The following is a 13,812-nucleotide window of genomic DNA, read 5'->3' as shown; positions in this document are numbered from 1 at the left end:
ATCAAAACCTCCTTCAGTTTTACTAATAGTCAAGGAAACCTTGTTCTAACATAGGGGGGAAAGTTCTCTATCAGTGTATTTTTAATATCAAAGCTCAGTCTTTAGAAGGACATAAATAATTCCCTTCTAATTATAGCCAACTTAATCACACGCAATATTCTTTCACAAATTCACCCTTCATGAACCATGATTACAACTAACTCAGACATTTCCATGACATTTTAGACTTTCTGTTTTGTCCTATACTTCCTCTTCGCTAAATAATGAGTCATTTCACTTTAGGACAAAAATTTACTACACAAGATTCTTTTTCATACAAATTATTCTCTTTTCTTTTTAACCTTTCTTACCAAAAATACATCTTTATACCCACAACTTTCTTCATATTCCCCCCTTCTTTACTTACTGATCCCTTTCTATCATGTTTCTATTTCCTTCCTAAATTTACTTTGTTGAACCAACCTTAAATAACCTCTGAATTTAAACAAAATAAAGAACACATTTTTATATCTTACAATTTTTCTAGTAAAAAACACAACTTATTTTTGGTATACTTTGTATACAGAATTACATACATTAATTAGGCTTTTAACTCTTAGTAATCTTAATCTAGGAAGCAAGCAATTTTGAACTATCTGTTACAAATAAGTATTTTATAGATGAGAACCGTTTTATAATTTTAAAAACACATTTTCCCATAACCTTAATTTTTTATATATGTTAATAGACCCAAATATGTTTAGCCTTTTTATAAAATTTAAAAGCCAAGAACAAATTTATATTTATATTAAGCCTATTTATGTTTTAATTTTTTTATCCTATTTGGAAATGACTCAGACATTTAATGAGTATCTGTCATTCAATTAATGAACTTAACCTTAAGATTTTAAATTACATGAAAAGTTTATTTGTAAACATTTATTCCATTTACATTTACCTAATTTATTTATTTTTTAACAATTATACCTAGATTATTTATGAAAACTGAGATGTCAGACAAGTCTACTCATCATTTTAAGTTATTTCCCGGTTAACCATTTTTCATAGCCTTTGAATATCAGGTGTTCACTTTAAAGTTAAAAATATGGGCTTTTTGCTGATAACTCAGAAGCTACAGCAATTTTCATTAAGCCAACAATATTAAATTAGTCTCACTTATCAAAGAATTACATAATCAAAGATGATTTTGTTTTAGGCTCAGTTTATAGTTTTATGACCTGAAAACCTCTAGCAGAGACAAATATTGTTCTGTCTGACCAATAAACCCAGGCACAAATGTAGTTGATCGTTTTGAAGACATTTCTATTTTTACTTTATCAACAAATTTAAAACGAGCTTATTTATTAAAGATGTACTCAAGTCACATTAACTAAAAAGTCTTTGGGTTAATTACTACATAATTTAGCAAAGAAAAAAATTTTTTTTCTTCAATTGAGCACTCATTTATCTAAGCCTATTTCAAAAATATTCCTTCAGGGGGCCGACCCGGTGGCGCACTGCTACAGTGCGCCGCTTGGGAGCGCGGCGGCGCTCCCGCTGAGGGTTTGGATCCCACATACAGACCGGTTCCGCTCACTGGCTGGGCGAGGTGCAGGCGCGACACCGAGGGTTACGATCCCGTTGCCGGTCCCGGTCCGGTACGGGCGCGACACTGAGGGTTGCGATCCGTTGCCGGACATGATAAAAGACAAAAAGGAAAAGAAAAAAATATTCCTTCAGGGATTTCTGGCTGACCATACAGGAGTTTACCGTGTACACACAACATACAACATAATTAATCTACATATGTGTAAACATACCTGAGCACGTATACATACACACAAATAAGACCTTATTGCTCTTATTTTTTAGTCATGAGATAGGAATACAAACTCACCAGTTTATAAAAGATACTTAGATCTAAATTTTTTTTAGAACAAATGGGACCTTTTCACATGGATACACTTTATTTGCCCCAATAGATAATCTAGTGAAGACAGTTGAACCAGATTTTGAGTAAGCCAGTTTTTATAGCAGTTTGATTTTTAAAGAAAAACATTTTACCTTCTTTTTTTTTTTTCCTTTATTTTTAAGTGAGTTTAGGGTTAAATTTTCAATGTTTACATTTTAGCTAGAACTGGCTGAACAAGTTTTTCTTTTGTTTGTTGGTCTGGTTTGTTTGACCATCTATGCGGGTGGGTCACTTTTTAAAAAGCTATTATGATTATTATTATTTCCTTAGGCTCTTTCTAGCCCATGCGTGGCAACCAAAGCAATTCTTATGTTGGACAGAGATACCTTATATTATTGCTCAGAGCTCAAGATTTTTACCTGTTGGAACTGAGAACCCAACTTTTGTAGATAGTTACCTAGTTATTTTTTTTCTCATTTTGTCTGAAATATCACAAACAGTGAATTTTATCTGAACACCTACAGAAGAGTCAGCATTCAAAGTAGGAAAAAAAAAATAGAGAGAGAGAGAACTTAACCCTACTTTATATATTTGGCCTCTGATTTTTTTTAGGTCAATATTCCTGGTGACCAGAAAGGGTTAATCCTATAGTTGCAGTCTCTTAATTTGGTACTAAGAAAAAAAGAAAAACTTGGAAAGTTTGAATGATTCTCGTGGTGGCCATCGATCTAAAACCATGCATGAGGAAATTTGGTAGGCCTTAGAGAATATCATTGCGTCTAGTTCTAAAGCCAGCTTTTTAAAAAAAAAATAATGCACACAAGTATACTAATTTAGGAATTTTTAAAGACCCCAATTTTGACCATAGGCAGATCCAAAATTGCAGTTGACAAAAGACAGCTGTAACTTTAAAGCATGCTGTGGAATTCTTGGCCAAAAAGTGCAACTACTGGTACCTGCCCTGCCAACTGCAACCCAAATCTCCTGCTGTGCATGAGGAGTAGAGAGGCAAAATAATAAATAAAAATAAAAACCCTACTTTGCTGATACCCATGACCCAAGCTTCCTGCTGTGTAGAGGAGGCAAAGCAGAAAAGAAGGACTTTGAGAGGAATTCCTCCTACCCAAGAACAGAAATAGTGGAGCTGCCAAACCCATAACCTGAATCTCCCGCCATAGCAGAAGTGGAAATGACAGTTACCTTCACTGGAGTCTCCTGTGGGTGGAGATGGAAAACCCTTGCTTTTAAAAGGGTCAAAACAGCCCAAGTAAAGTCCAGCAGACATCAGCCAAAACAAGGGAGGTCCGAAATCCAGGGCAGACTCAATCTATGCACCCAGCGAAGCCTCTAGAGTTGGAGGACTCAAAGGGCCCTTTGCCAGAACCTAGTGCCAAATTCAAGAGGAACTCAGGGTGGTCAGGGGAGGCACTCTGGATCCTTTCATGGTCACCAGGAATGTTGACCTAAAAAATAAATTGAGGCCAAATATATAAAGTAGAGTTTATTTGGGAACAGAACATTGCAATGGGAATATGTGTATCATAGTAAACTATGTGCATATAAAAATATGTGCATTTAAAGGCGAAAGAAAAAAGTAATTTGTTTTGAAACAAACAAAGCATTGGTTACAGGGGCTTACCCAAGGAATTGACACCAATTCTTTAGTGGAGACAATGTCAGGCAAAAGGATTCTTGTACATAGACTAGCTGTCCTTGTGGCTCATGTAGCAAGTTGCAATTTGAAAAGTCCTTGGGGAAGGTTTTTGTCATAGGCATATGTGTGTAAGAATCTTTGTAGTGGTTCTTATCATAGGCATGTAGGTGTGAGTGCCCTCCCTTCTCAGCCTCCTAGCTTCATTTTTTAATTTTTGTTAGAGTTTAACACACATGACTCCATTCTGGTTCTGACAACTTTCACAGATCTCAAAGACCAGGCTCTCGGCTATACTGATTCTCACTGGAGACTGTCAGTTATAGAGTGAGGGTCAGCTGAGAAAACAAAGAAGCAAGGCACACCAGAACCTTGTCTGCTGACAGAACATAATGCTCCAAGGCTCCAAATCCCAAATCTCTATGGGATTATTGCTGTGTGATGTTTCCACACAGTGCTGGACTGGAAAGTATGAGGCTGGATTCTGATTCTGACTGTCACTAGGTAGCTTTGTGACCTTTGCCTCCTCAGGCTTCAATTTCTTCTCCATAAAATAGGGTTGCACTACATGATTTCTAAAACTCTTTGAAGCTCTTTCCCCAGCCTTAAGTGGCCTCATCCAGAAATGCTGAAATCCTCAGGCCAGTATTCCCAGTATCTGGTTGCACCTATGTTCCCTTGGGATCTGACTTTTCATCAAGGTCAACATTATTGCCTTCAAAGGACGTATTTTCATTTTGATGGTGCTAGTGATATTTGAAAAGAAGGATATTGAAAGAGAGGTGAGTCTGACTGAGGAAGATGATAATGTCCAGGTTGGTGTCCAAGTTGATTCTTCATAGACAGTCCAGACCAAGATAGAGTCTGATGTATCGTTTGAAGGGATCTGGGAAAGCATCCAGTTTGATCTCTTCATTTGACAGATGCGAATGCTGAAGCTCAGTGAGGAAAAGTGACTTGCAGAAAGTTAGTGGCAGAGAGCACCAGAACATGAGTCTCCTGAGTCTAGTCTAGTCTCCCTTCCCCTCCACCACATTACTTCTAACATCTGCATTTTGTAATAACTTGAAACCTGCCTTTAGGCTAATTCTTTAGCTTTTAAGTTTTTATTGCTCCTCTGTTAAAATATGGTTACCTCAAGGTAGAGTTTACTATCTTAAGGATCTCTTTCCAATGATAAACGTATTGAATTCTTGTAATAGCTCACTTCCAAGCACCAACCTGGGCAGAAATAGGCCGTCACATACTAAGCTGTGTTTGGCAGTCAGTTTGGGGGTGTTAGTGAGCAGGAAAGATTGTGAAAGGAGAGGACAGCCAGGATTATTACAGGAAAGCTGGACCTTTGAAGAGGAGTAGGTACTAAGAGGCACATGACATAAGGGACATAAAGATCTCAAAGATGCATTTTTTTAAAAAAGTTGGGTTTATTAAGCTATAATTGACATACAGTAAAATTCACCCTTTCAGAGATACATTTTTTAAAAAAATTCTGTTTGGCTGAGGGCCAGTCCTGCCTTAGGTTGTCTAATGCAGAGAAGTTTGAAGCAATGAGTTTTAAAGATATAGAGAATACCAGATAGGAGAACAGCATTTTGTAGCTCTGCCACTAATATGCTATGTGACCTTGGAAAGTCACTGTCATTCTGTGGGCCTCAGTTTTATAATTTGTAAAGCCAGTAGGTTGGACTAGTTCTTTAGAGGATCCTCCCAAGGGTGTTCCCAAGAAAAATATTTGTAGGATTCCAGAGAAAGGCCCATTCTGACCAGTTTGTTCCTTTTTCCTCTGCTTTCAGCTCACACTGCCCACATTCCCCGTGGTGGTGAAGATTGGCCACGCTCACTCGGGCATGGGCAAGGTAAGGCAGAGGGCCTGCTATGCTTTGGGGTAGAGGCCGAGAAGGGCATTTTTCAGAGAACCCATTTGTGGACTACTCTTCTGCCTCTGTTCCTGATGAATTCTTTCCAAGGAGAAGATTTAGCCCCTCTGAAGCCATGAGTGTTTACCCAACCAGACCTCTTTCAACAAGCAGAGTCCAGGCCACCTGCTTGGTCCCTCGGGCCCTTTGTAGCAAGTATGGCCTCTGAGCCTGGAAAGGGAAGCTAGAGAGAAGGGGCCTCCTGGGGAGGTGTGGCACGCAGCTTTGCATCTAGACTGGAAACATCTTGATGAGTTTGGAGGCTCATAGCCCTTGTGACTTTCCAGCATGTATGAGTGTGTATGTCTCCCTTTCTCCCTCTCTGCCTTGTTCCAACATTAGGTCAAAGTAGAAAACCACTATGACTTCCAGGACATTGCTAGTGTGGTGGCTCTTACCCAGACCTATGCCACAGCAGAGCCTTTCATTGATGCCAAGTATGACATCCGGGTCCAGAAGATTGGCAGCAACTACAAGGCTTACATGTGAGTGGGGTGTGGGGTCCCAGCAGATACTTTCCACTTTCTCCTCAGCCACAATAGAAAGTTTGAGCCTCCAGGTAGCAACCAACTCCCAGTTTAACCTCATCTGGCCCAGAGGGCAGATAACAGAGAGAGGGCACCGTGGATTCTTAATCTGGGATCCTTTTAAGTCAGAGGAGGGGCCTATGAACTAAGAGGAGAAATAGAATTACTATTCATTTTCACTAGCCTCTAAGTGAAGTTGAGCTGTCTTTTCAGCTGTGAACAGAGACAAAAGACAACAGTAGTAATAACAGTATATAGGACTTTGACATTAAAGGTTATCACAGATATCCTTATATCACACTACAGTTGTGTGTGATATAAACTATACTGTATAGATATAAACTGTAGTGTGATAAACACTACAGTTATCTCTAAATATCAATTATTCGCATCACTACTTAAAAATCTTGGTAGTTATCAGCCCTGCCACTACATCCTGTTATTTAGAAAGAGAAGTATATTTTACTAATCACAGACTTGGTTTTTTATTTTATTTATTTATTTATTTATTTATTTTTTTAAAGATGACCGGTAAGGGGATCTCAACCCTTGGCTTGGTGTTGTCAGCACCACGCTCAGCCAGTGAGCAAACCGGCCATCCCTATATAGGATCCGAACCCGTGGCCTTGGTGTTATCAGCACCGCACTCTCCCAAGTGAGCCACGGGCCGGCCTGACTTGGTTTTTTAAATATTTTTGATAAATCTAATTGGGTACCTTTGTGATCCTGTCTACTTCATTTTATACATCTTATATATTTTATACATTGAAAAGAATCCATAGGCTTCACCAGACTGCCAGAAAAAGCACAGAAACAGGAGTTAAGAAACTCCTGTTATAAATATCCAGCCCTGAAAATGCTGCAGAGTATTAAAAGCCTAGTGGTTATGAGAGTAAATGACTCGTCCACATAACTGTGTCCATTTGCCAGAATGGAAAAGTTAAAGGTTTCCTCCATTACAATTTAGTAAAAGAAAAGATTTAAGACTACCTGACTTTCCATAATATATATAAAAATGTAAATGGTTTATAATTCCAATTTTGCAAATGTTAACCTCCCACTTTTTTTTTTTTTTTAATTTAAGGTGGTATTTTCTTTACAAAGGAAGAACATTATTAATATATGAATTTTATCTTTACCACTCAGGACTTCAGCAGACTTCAAAGTTGAGCAGCCTTCCCTTACCCACCTGTTTCCATTTTCCTTCCCTCATCCCTCTTTCAGTATTTACACTCCCCAGCCCTGGAGTTGGATAGGCACGCATTCCCTACATTCCTTTCCCATGCCTCATACACCTCTAGTTTAGCCCCTTCCACGCATGTGTGTTTGGTGTCGCTCTCCTCTGACTCTGAGCTCCTGTGGGAGAGAACAGTGGAAGTAGCAGGCACACACTTTCCAGGCACCTACAAGTATTCAGGGAAGAGCCCTTGTAGAAAACTGAGGCACAAAATTTTCTTTATCCCTTTATTGACTTGGATTTCTACTTTTAAAATGTTTTTAATTTTATACTTGCAGTCTTCCTGCTTCCGGAAAGGAATTTAGGGTTATTTTAAAAATATGCACAATATAAGGCAGAATAATTTAAAAGACCATTATAAAAACTAGCTAAAAGAAGCAGAAGAATGGATATTTGCAAGCACCTAGGAAAGCAGATTTCCTATCTTTTAATTTTAAAATCCTCTAAACACAAAATATTTATTCATGATGACAGTGGAGCAAAAACATCTTGATTCTGGGGCCGGCCCGGTGGCGCACTGGATGAGTGCGCCGCTTGGGAGGCGCGGCGGCGCTCCCGCCCGAGGGTTCGGATCCCACATACAGACCGGTTCCCGCTCACTGGCTGAGCGAGGCGCGGGAGCAGCACTGAGGGTTGCGATCCCGTTGCCGGTCCCCGGTCCGGTGCGGTGGCGACACTGAGAGTTGTGATCCGTTGCCGGACACAGAAAAAGACAAAAAAAAAAATCTTGATTCTTAAAAGGAGACACAAATGTTTAAGGGTTAGGGTTTCCAGAAACGATTTAAAATGAAGCATAAGAAAAAAGAATTGCCAAACACTGATGAAGGGTGGGCGACCAGAGAAGCTTTAAATAACATCTACGTACTTTCTTATTTGCAAGGGGCCATCAGTTATGTGGAAGAATGTGCAGGCCCTCTTAGCTCCTCTTCCACATGCCTCTTCCCCAAACTTGGTTATATCTCTGCTCTCAGAAGGAGGAACTGACTTAGCAATAGCCATGATAAGGTTTGGAATTCCACTCTCCCCCAGCTTGCACCCTAGAGATCCAGAGATAGCCATGCTTGGTGAAAAGAAGGTGCTATTCTGCCTCCACCCTCAGGAGGCAATAACATGGGTCCCTCTGCAGAGGTCAGATGACCTACGAGTCCACAGAGGCAGTTGAGCTGGCACTGAGTGGCCTCTCAGTGTCCCCTCTGCTCCCACATGCCCCGGGTAGCCAAACAGTATTGAGTGATAAGGGCAGCACATAACAAGCAGGGCTTTTCTGTCCCCAAGGCCATCCCCTTCCTCTTGACTATGTCTGGGTGAAGACTAATAATTTAAAAGATATATTTTGGTTTTATACAGTTTATTTAAACCTGTACCAATTGGTTCTCCTGACCAATTGATCTGTATTTACAGATAAGGAAGGCTTAGAGAACTGAAGTGACTTTCCCAGGGTCACCAAGCTAGTCAAAAGCAAATCCAGAACCAGAAACCAAGTCATCTGCTTCCTATTTAATCTAAGACTAACTGACTCTAACACATGCTCGTGGATGGAGGGTGCAGTTGGCACAGTAGAGAAGAGGTTGGTGGTGTGATGCTGGTCAGCTCCACTTGACGGATGAAGCAACTGAAGCCCAAAGAGTTCACTGACTTGCCCAGAGTCACATGGCTGATAGTGTAGTGGACCTTTGAAGTTAACTGTTGAATGAATAAATGTATGAGCCAGGGAGGAAGACATTGGGAGATATTCATAAGAACATGAGGGAGTTCCCAGGATCAATGGAATTCAGTTTGTATATACCGAGTCATCCCAGATACTGAGTGGTAGGCTGCTGAGGATTCAAGACACAATCTATACCTCAGGTGGTTACAGACTTGTGGACAAGTCTTAGCTTAAGACTCAGCTCAAATAGCTAAAGTAAAAAGTAGATGCAGGATTGTAAGTGTGCTACAGGTGAAGTCCTATAGAGGTTCTCAGGAGGACAAGGGCTCATCTGGTAGAAAAGATCAGGGCAGGCCCCATGCAGCCAGAGCCACCTGGGCTTGACCCTTGCAGAGAGGTACAGGGTGTTGTAGGTGGGGGTTTGGCAGAGGCAGCAGGCTGTAGGCTCAGTAGACAGACCCCTGGGTAATTTGTGGGAGAAGAAGGTAGGGAAAGCAGCAGTGAGCTAAAATTCTGGACGGTTTCGTGCCCTCCTCCTTCTGGAGTGGCTCACTGCCTGTTCTGTCCTGGTGCAACCTTGTTGCAGGAGGACCTCAATCTCAGGGAACTGGAAGACGAACACTGGTTCTGCAATGCTGGAGCAAATTGCCATGTCAGACAGGTGAGTAGAAGGAGGAGTCAGGTCTCTAGCCCTGTGAGAGGAAGGCCTCCATGGATGAAGAGGTATAAGAAATGAGCCCTGTGCGAGGGGAGCCTCTGACCAAACAGGACAGATAAAACACAAAGGCCCAAGTGACCAGTTAATAGATCAGGCAGGACTGGGTCTTGTGCTAAATTATGGAGATAAAGACTGTACATACCACAGAAGCTCGAAGAAAGGAGTAGCTACATGGACTGGGATAGCCAAGGAAGCCCTCCAAGAGGTGGAAAGATGGGGAGGGTCTGGAGAGCAGGGGGAGGGCATTGTAGATATGGGAATGTGCTTGATGGGGTTGGGGGAGGCTGCAAGGAGAGCCTGGGCAGCAAGAAGTCCTGATGTGAGCCAGTGCCCAGCCTCAGGACATCTTCCCATCCCATCCAGGTACAAACTGTGGGTGGACACCTGCTCTGAGATGTTTGGTGGCCTGGATATCTGTGCTGTCAAAGCTGTACATGGCAAAGATGGGAAAGACTACATTTTTGAGGTATGTCTGGCCCAAGAAGTATCTCAGTAAGAGACAATCCCTAAGGCTGAAGGCCAAGCTCTTGGCTTGAAAACTAGGTGGGAAGCCCAGACGGCACTTAGGTTAGAGTTTCCTGAGCCATGGGAATGTTCCAGACAGCAAATGAGTGGATCTGTGTAGCAAGACACCTCTGACAGTGGGGAGCTATTGTTTCCAACCTGCTAGGCTGACCTACACCATGGGTAAGAGATGCTGGTGTCCTAGACTAATGCCATTCCTCTGGGAAGACTGTAGTGATTTTACCATTCCTGGTCTCAGAAAGCTGCCCTTATGAGTCATTTGACCCAATCTGTTCATTTGACAGGTGAGAAAACTGAGACCTAGTGCCATGAGCATGTGCCCAAGGCCACAGGGTAAATCGGGTTGCAACCTGGGCACCTAGATGCAGGAGATTCTCCTCAGCCTCTCCCTGAGACTTGGAGACACTTTACTCAGCCTGGTCCTCTAACACGACTTTCTGACTCCCTTTTCCTGTATTAAAGGAAGAGTCAGTGGGCTTTAGACTCAGAATCTACCCCAAGGCCTGCTTGGCATGTAACCTTCTGTATGGTCACACCTCCCCTCTCTGGGTGGGCCTCAGTTTTCTCATCCATAAATGAAAGAGTTGGACTACAGAGTCTATGATCCCAGTAAGACAGGTATTTCCTAAAGGAAGAAAACATTGATCTGGGCTTAAAGGTAAAGGAATATCAGTATTGATTGTGTATGGAGAAGACATCCCATTTCAGGAGCAAAGGCAGGAATCTGGTCATTCAATGAGCAGAGCATGTTTGCAGACAGAGATTGTGTGGGTGAAAAGTCAGAGATGAAAACTGCCTGCTTCTAACCAGAGACTTAAGGGAAAGCCTGAAAACTTCTGAGTCCTGGGGCTGTACCCTCTCCTTGCTCTCTACCTCTTCCCTCTATCTTCAGCCAGCAGTCTTTTAGTCCCACTGAGCCCTGGCCTGGATGAAGGTTAGGGGGAGGGCCTGAGGCACAGGTTCACAAAGGGAGGTGATAAAAGTCCTGTTTCTGCAAAGGAACGTACTTTCAGCTGAAGACAAGAACACCTGCTTTATCTCCATCCCATCCCTGCTGGCTTACATCCTACCCATTCTAAAAGACCGTACCAGGCCTTTTATGTTTCCAGACCCTTTCCTCACCTGGGCACATCTTCCACCAGGTCATGGACTGTAGTATGCCGCTGATTGGGGAGCACCAGGTAGAAGACAGACAATTCATCACCGAACTAGTCATCAGCAAGATGAACCAGCTGCTGTCCAGGACTCCTGTCCTGTCCCCTCAGAGACCCTTAACCACCCAGCAACCACAGGTAAGCAGCTGGGAGGAGACTGAAAGGAGCTGGGAACCATTCTCAAGCCCAGAGGCTAGTTGAGAAGAGGTCAGATACCCACAGGGCTGAAGAAGATCTAACGAGTCTTTACCTCTTCTTTCCCTTCCCTTTCCTCACTTCTGGAGGCCTGATTATCTCCCACCACCCCTTATTGGGGGCCTTATCATTAGCAATCTGCAGTAGCAGCTACAGGACTGTCTAGACATGGAATACTGGATCTCTGCCATCTGAATTTGAAGTTTCTGGGGAACCAGAGCCAGTTTTCCCAGGGTCTAAGGATGCTCCCATTTTTAAACTGAGAGGTCTCTGAGGAAGAACTGGGTCAAATTGCTCACCAGCTGTTCACTGTGATGGGTCTGCCACATTTGTAAAAAAGAAGGGTCTTACTGAGAAATTTGCTGGTCTGGAAAGGGGACAGTCAGGTCCCTCATTCTGGGAAAGAGTGACAAAGCAAAACTCAAATTAGAAATCTGCTTTCCTTCCAAAGGGAAACAAGGTGGCCTTTTTCAGTTGACTGTGATGCACGACAGGTCCATCACATCCATAGTGACAGTATCCCAGCTGTAGATCTAATGGGAAATTGAAGTTTTTATGGAACAGCAGGCCCTGTGGCTCCAGAAGGAGCCAAAGACAGGCAGGGTCTTCAGTCCCCCAAAGGAAGTATCTCATTTTTCAAAAATATACCCAAACTCTTCTCTCCACTGAACTTTTGTGTAATGAAGTGGTGAGAACTTGGGACAATGAATCAGAGGACTGAGTCTTAGTCTGGTTCTTCCCCTAAACAGCTTGTGTAACCCCAAAAAGGGCTCAAGATTTATCATTTGTAAGTGAGAAGTCTCAGAAATCTTTCTTTCAAAACCCAACATCAAACAGGGAGGTAGAATAGAATAGTGATTCAGAGTGTGAGTTTTGAAGTGAGAACTTCTCCCAGTTTGAATCCTGGACCTTCCCTTTACTGGCTTTGTGACCCTAGATAATGTTATCTGGAACTCAGGAGAGATAAGCACAATACCTGTCTCAGAGTGTTACTATGCATATTAAATGAAGTAAGGAACCTAAAATACAGCATAGCACATACTAAGCACCCAATAAAGATTAACCGTTGTTGTTATATAAGTAAGCAGCCTCTGGGCTTGGATTCCCTACAGCCTTCCTAAAGATCAGTGCCTCACTGGGATTATACTGCAATCAGAAGCAAAGTAACTGGATTCTAGAAATTCTTCAGTAAGAAAGAAAAGGCTGTCAGTCTTATACTGGATGGGAGGAGGAAAAACACAATATAAAGTCGTCTGGATTATTTAGGTTAGAAGCAAATTACCATACATTGCTCTTCTTGTCATTCGAATATCACAGAATCATAACATAGAAATGTTGATATTCATATAATGAACCTGAATCATCAAGAAAGGGTTATATTTTAGTCAGTATTCCATATTGTATTTAAGAAAGCTAGAAGCACAATGTACAAGAACTATTTCCCCAGAAAATGACTAGAATAAAATACTATGACAACTGGTAAGTCAGTTCCCTCTCTGGATATCAGTTTCCCTGCCTATAAATATGACACAATCTCTAAATACCTTTTGTACTCTAAAAATTTCTTTCTTCCTCATTGATGCTTTGTGGGATGTTATCATATTAGCTCTTATGAGTGTTTCACATCTTCTTTATCTGATTCACGCTGTGTCCGTCCTCTGACCAAGTGTGAGAATCTATTCCTGTACATGTTATTTACTAGAGAATCAGAGTAATTAGGAAAACAAAACTTAATTGCTTGTTAGAGATACAAGCCCATTATTTAAATATTGTACTAAACTAGAGGTGTTAAAAAGATTTTCATGGTTAAAAAACATCAGGCTGGGCCAGCCCGGTGGTGCACTCGGTAGAGTGCAGCGCTTGGGAGCACAGCGGCGCTCCCGCCAAGGGTTCAGATCCCGTATAGAGACCGGTCTGCTCACTGGTTGAGTGCGGTGCGGGCCCGACACCGAGGGTTGCGATCCTGTTGCCGGTCACGGTACGGGCGTGACACCGAGGGTTGCGATCCCGTTACCGGTCACGAAAAAAGACAAAAAGGAAAAAACAAAACAAAACAAAAAAAACATCAGGCCTGTGGTTAGATTTTATGATTTTGTAAAGGTGATGGAATCAAGATGTTTGGGTCCTAGTCCTGCCTTTTGATCTATACTACCTCTCAGTGGATAGTGGGAGATAATCTGCTAATCAGATGATTGCTCATCCCTGTTCTAGAGGAAGTGTGACAGATTACTACTTGTCCCTGCTCTAGAGGAAGTAGACCCTTCTTCCCTTTAACTCTGAAAAATACAGAGTACATCTGGTTGTCTCTTAAAGAATTTATGACAGGGTCAGAGGGCCTGATACTGTCCAG

At 42.0% G+C, this 13,812-nt stretch overlaps 1 protein-coding gene across 1 annotated transcript in view; it reads left to right on the top strand.

The window, feature by feature from the left end:
• Positions 1 to 11,815, top strand: part of LOC103607643 (synapsin-2) — a gene marked incomplete at its 5' end in the record, with an annotated part of 40,265 nt that extends 28,450 nt beyond the window's left edge. Inside the window, 3 exons of the mRNA XM_008592123.1 lie at positions 9,457 to 9,531; positions 9,952 to 10,054; positions 11,256 to 11,815. Of these exons, the coding sequence (XP_008590345.1) occupies positions 9,457 to 9,531; positions 9,952 to 10,054; positions 11,256 to 11,468 (391 nt within the window). The remainder of the gene's footprint in view (positions 1 to 9,456; positions 9,532 to 9,951; positions 10,055 to 11,255) is intronic.
• Between the last annotated feature and the right edge of the window lie 1,997 nt (positions 11,816 to 13,812).

The sequence above is a fragment of the Galeopterus variegatus genome, unplaced genomic scaffold (genome assembly GCF_000696425.1).
Source record: "Galeopterus variegatus unplaced genomic scaffold, G_variegatus-3.0.2 Scaffold7608, whole genome shotgun sequence".
Lineage (NCBI taxonomy): Eukaryota > Metazoa > Chordata > Mammalia > Dermoptera > Cynocephalidae > Galeopterus > Galeopterus variegatus.
This window is presented reverse-complemented; position numbering and strand designations above follow the sequence as displayed.